The sequence below is a fragment of the Nicotiana sylvestris genome, chromosome 7 (genome assembly GCF_000393655.2).
Source record: "Nicotiana sylvestris chromosome 7, ASM39365v2, whole genome shotgun sequence".
Classification (NCBI taxonomy): Eukaryota; Viridiplantae; Streptophyta; class Magnoliopsida; order Solanales; family Solanaceae; genus Nicotiana; species Nicotiana sylvestris.
The window spans coordinates 80,790,807-80,796,126 of NC_091063.1; the positions used below are offsets into that span (position 1 = coordinate 80,790,807).

The following is a 5,320-nucleotide window of genomic DNA, read 5'->3' on the forward strand; positions in this document are numbered from 1 at the left end:
ACAGGTGGGAATATCTTCTTAAAATCTCTCTTCTAATTTAAAATCGTGCTTAGAGAGAAAGAAAGAACATGATAAAAAATGATGATACCACATAGATGAAGCAATTTCAGAAGCATAATTTTGATGATGAGCAAGTTGCTAATTAAATATAGCGCATTTCCAAGATAGGATAGTAATATGTATATGTATATGGATAGGAATATGTAGTTTGGACTTTGACTGAATGGGCATGGTCAGTTTAAGCTTTGCTTCAAAACCAGAAATTCAAGACCACCAATAATAGAAATCAAAGGGGACAATCTCTCCACCAGCCCAAAAACTGATCATATCAAAACCCGGGAGTTAATAAAAGGCAATAACAAGATCCAAAAATAGTGACCAGCCATAAGCAGCGCATTACTAGCCCACCAGAGTACAAGCTAAACTATATTCATAATAGTTCAGCCAATATATACTGAAGATAATTTAAGCTGTCCCAAAACCCTCTGATATAAAACTAACCCAAGCATATAAAACTAACCCAAGCATCCACCAGTCTGATGCAGCATAGCATCAATTTCATCCCCATCCTCCATCTCGAGCTGTCAAAAAGAATATGGAAAAAGTAATGAGACAACACATTACAGATTCTATGACGATTAGGGATACGAGGAAGGATATTTTCAATATGAGAGGCAGGAAGAAGAGTGTTGGTTGGTGAAGAAAAAGGGAGAGACAGAAACCTCATCAGGAGTTTGCTCGCTCCTAAGACGACGGCCATCAAACAAGAATGCAATAGAGTTGAAATCCACAGACTGCCTATCACAGTAAGCATTCATGAGCTTCTTCAGCTGTGTGCTTTTCTTGATCCTGAAAAACACCTCATTTCCGTCCTACAAAAATTGGTCAACTTCAGAGACTCCGTATACTTGAATATGGATTATTGTCAGTCAGAAATTTTTCCACAAGAACTTTTGAGGATTCTTGACCAACTTTGGCTATATAAATTAGCCAAAACAAGCAAGAAAATGAACAAACTAGAAAAAACAAGAAGCAGAGTGTTCTTAAATACTACAGACATCATTAGTTATTCTGCTTTTAGTCAAAGATCATCAGGTTTCTCTTCTATACAGTGTCATCTAAAAAGACGAGACGTGTTCAAAAATCAATACATTCAACATTTATTTTTCAATTTTTGCTTTCATTGTTTTGCCTACTCTTTTTGAACTTTCTCCTGAAGGAAGTTAAGTTTTCAGATGCTTAATGTATCCGTTATGCCACAGAAAAGAACAAAATAGGGAATTAAGCATGAGAAAATGAACAATGGTGCGATAGAAGGGGGTGGATTTTGCCAAGCAGATATACCTAGTTACTACATATTACGATAATGGAAGCAGAAGTGGATTTGTATCGTTATTCACAAACCATAGATTTACCATGTCAACTCAGAACACACTAATAATATTTTTATGATGACGGTATTCCGACCGGCTTGCGTGCATCAATTATTCCACCAGATACATGCTGCCTCCCACTAGCACAGGTACCGGACGAAGAAATCATCTATGTCTTTTGCCTATGCTAGAATTTGAACTTGATATCTCACGGTTCTCCTCCCACTCTATTAACCACTAGGCCACAAGCTTGGGTGCACAACACATTAAAAATATTCGAGTCAAGGACTAATAAACATAAGACAAGCACACTACATGGAGCAACCATATATCTACATGATATCTTCATTTCACAAGGCCTTTTTAGTTTGGTGATGAACTCTTTAACTATAGCAGATATTCGAATAAACAAGTATACTAAACTGATCGAGAACTGCCATAGCTAAACTGACTGTGCATTGGCCTCTTGCCATCAGTTGTCAGCAGGAAAAAGAAAGCTAAAGTCCATACTCTCCTAGTCTCCTTTATCAACTACCATCCATTAAAAAATTTACTGAGTACCGTAAATTAAATTGAATATCTGAATTTCATTGGAAGTGTACAAAGGGTAACAACCTAACAGTGTATAAAGATAAAGATCCAGTTGGTTATGGAGCAATAAACTATTTAATTCTACCCATCTGAGTAAATGGAGAAGAAAAAATTAATTCAAAATATTCAAGACACTCAGATTAACGTGGTTTCAAGGTGGATTTCAGGATCAACTACGTATTTTCAACAGTAACCAAAGGCCATAATCGCAAAGTACAACTACAGAAAATCCAATTTCTCCAACTAGAACGGTGCAAAACGGTTCATGGCAACAAAATAGAAACACCAATGCACTGCCTATGAGAAAAGGAAAAGTAAAACATTCAATCAATTCAAATCTTCAATATAAATATCATACAATAAATCTTAAAATGACAAAGTAATAGGATGCAGAAAACATAATAGCAGTGATTAACCCCCCCCCTCTCAGTGACTCCAAAATTAGAAACCAACCACAAATTAGATACCCCAAATCTTTTAGGGTACAAAACATACTTTAACCAGAGAATAGCTATAATTATAATATTCTAAAGCTCGCAGATGCAAAAAGGCAGTGTTTTTAGAGTTTCTCTAACACTCTATTTGGATCATTGTTCCCCGTCGTTTTATAATGTATTGTATCGTTTTTGAATACAATGATTGGATAGATTGTATTGTTTGTTATTGTTGAACAATATTTTGCTGTTTGGTTTGACTGTATCGTACTGTACTATAACTAATAAGTTTACTAAAATACCCTCAATTGTTTAAATATTATATTTATCAAAAATTATGCATAAAAATAATTTTAAAAAACAAAACAGAAGAGGGGAAAACACCTTAAGAAAGCAGAACAAAGGAGCTAGACAGAAGAAGGCAAAACAAAGGAGCACAACTAATTACAATTGAGTTAAAAGTAAATTAGGAGAAAAAATAAAACGGAAGGAGGCAAAACACCTTTAACATTGGCGGCAGAAGTTCTGGAAAAAAACAAAGTAGGTTATTGGTTGGAGATTTGGAGTTAAATTAGAAAAAAAGGTAAAAAGTAAAATAGAATTATGGAGTAATAAGTTAGGGCATAATTGGAAAAAAAGAAAAGGAAACAACCCCACCACACCAAATCGGTTGTTTCAAAAAAGGGAACTTTTCATTGTTCCGAAACAATGGATTTAACAATACAATACAACCAATTTTAATGAAACAATCAAAATAAATATTGTTTTGTGATAACAATACAATACGATACAATGGGAACAACCATCCAAACAAGCTGTAAAGCTCATATACCTAAGAAAGAGTAACATATTACATGTACTGCTTTAACTGGAACTAGAACAGAAATATTCTGCTGCAAAATAAGAGTTAAAAGAGAAGACATTACTAACATTTGGTTAACCAGAACGATCAAAGACAGATGCAACAAAATATAAAGGCAGACCAAGCGAAAAAGAAAAGAAAGAAATAGAGGAGAAAAACCCTAAAAGCAAAACCTAGTGTACCCAAAACAAATTTTAAACCCTTAATAACAGTAGCCAATTGCATAAAACCGGAAAAACCCCCGAAGTGATTGCAGCCAAACGAAAAAGAAAATGTAAAGCATACGTAAAAGGGAGAAAAAGAAAGACCTGGCCCTTGACTTTGAGGTTGATATGAGCGGCCTGATCGGCTGGCTTTTTGTCCTCTTCTTGTTGAGTGACTCCTGATCCCGACATTCTCTCTTCTTCTCTTCTCACTTAATATTCCTGCAATTTCTTTTTTCCTATGAAACCTTCTTATACCTCAGGAGTCGCAGCCTTATGAGTACACGGTCTAGATTCGTTTCTAATTTAATCTGGCGGACGATATTGTTCTGTGCAATACGACGTCGTTACTTGCCCCGGAAGGATGAAGAAAACCAAAGGACTAATATTTAGAGGGTGTACAATTGTTTTTTTCTTAAAAAGTAAAAGAAAAACATTAATAACTTAGATTACAGAAATATTTAAGTTGCATACTATGTTTGTATCGAACAAATCTCGTCCGTACTTTATTATTGATGAACGTATCGGATTAAATCGTAACTTTTACAAAGGATTTTTTCTATAGATACAAAATTAAGATAATATTTAGCTGATTTAGCCTGGTTTCTATTAACAAAAAATAACTAGATATTTTATAAAAAATATACAAATCCGGACAAAAATTTATAATTTATATACAATAGTTATGGACAGGGGCATAGGCATCTTGCTTGAAGTTGTATGTAAAAATAATAAATAAAATTAAAATATTGCGTATAAATGTTAAAAATGACATTGCTTGCCATTATAATAATTTATTCATTTGTTCACTTCTTTAAATATTGACACTGCTTATGAAAATTCATGTGTACGTCATTGGTTATAGAGTATAACTTTGTTGTTATACATAATCAATCAAACTATAATTTGTACATAATTTTTTATTATACAGAATCAGTCAAACAAATACAACTTGCATACAACTTGAATACAATTATGTTAGTTGTATATATTTTATATATCATTTGTACACCCGATATATAATTTGTATACAATTTATTTATATCTTCTTATTCGAGTTTTAATTTGAAATTCCAACCAAAACCAACTCGAGTTTTTACTAAGCTTCCTCAAAATTGAGATTAACTTGAAAGAATATTCTCAATCATTTGCAATAACATCCAATCTAAACAAATAGCAATTTCACAAATTTTGATTTTCGAATTTAAAGCTTCGGAACTTTTTAATAACTATTAATGAAGCTTTTAATAAATTTTATGTTTATTTAGCACTAGTAACTAATAAGTGTATTCTTTTAAGTTTTTCTTTGTAAATATTATTGTAATTATTTTTTGGCTTCAAAAACTTTAGAAAATGATCTATCGGTTCACCTACTTTAATTTTACGTAAAAAAATGAATGATTAAGTAATTACTTTGTAGTCTAGGATCTTCTAATTACGAAAAGTGTGAATATTCTTTTGTGTCTTGTGTTATGGAATAGATATGCGATGCCCGTGCTGAGCACGAGTCCAATATGGCAAATTAAATGCCTTTTAACATTTTAATAAAATTTCTCACAGCATTAAGCACAGTAAAAACAATGTTTAGCAACTGAAATATAAAATAATGTATTTTAAAAAAAAAAAAACTTGAAAAAGATTAGAAGGAGTTACAGAAGTACTAAGGAAATCACTAACTAAATAGCGACATGCATAGCTGGAAACGATGAATGTTTCAAGTATTTATATTGTTCGACTCTCTGTTAGCCATGGGATTGAGGGTGGGGAGTCTCAGTTATTAGGAGAATTAACGTATTCCCTTGAAGCAACCTTGAGCCGTATTGTTGGCTTCATTTAGCATCCATAACTCTGAACGAG

General features: G+C 32.9%; 1 protein-coding gene across 1 annotated transcript; it reads right to left on the reverse strand.

Moving 5' to 3' along the window:
- Positions 1–280: 280 nt before the first annotated feature.
- On the reverse strand, positions 281–3,700 carry LOC104216545 (small ubiquitin-related modifier 1-like). The gene is made up of 3 exons (XM_009766618.2): positions 3,569–3,700; positions 723–872; positions 281–581 (listed from the first exon to the last, which is right to left on the reverse strand). The coding sequence occupies exons 1-3, from the start codon at positions 3,653–3,655 to the stop codon at positions 516–518; spliced, it is 303 nt and encodes a 100-aa protein (XP_009764920.1). The 5' UTR covers positions 3,656–3,700; the 3' UTR covers positions 281–515.
- Positions 3,701–5,320: the final 1,620 nt, after the last annotated feature.

Coding starts and splice junctions, on each gene's coding strand:
- LOC104216545 (XM_009766618.2), bottom strand. CDS start 3,655: ATGTCGGGATCAGGAGTCACTCAACAAGAAGAGGACAAAAAGCCAGCC. Junction 873..3,568: donor ACCTCAAAGTCAAGGGCCAG/GTCTTTCTTTTT, acceptor CAATTTTTGTAG/GACGGAAATGAGGTGTTTTT. Junction 582..722: donor GCGAGCAAACTCCTGATGAG/GTTTCTGTCTCT, acceptor TCTTTTTGACAG/CTCGAGATGGAGGATGGGGA.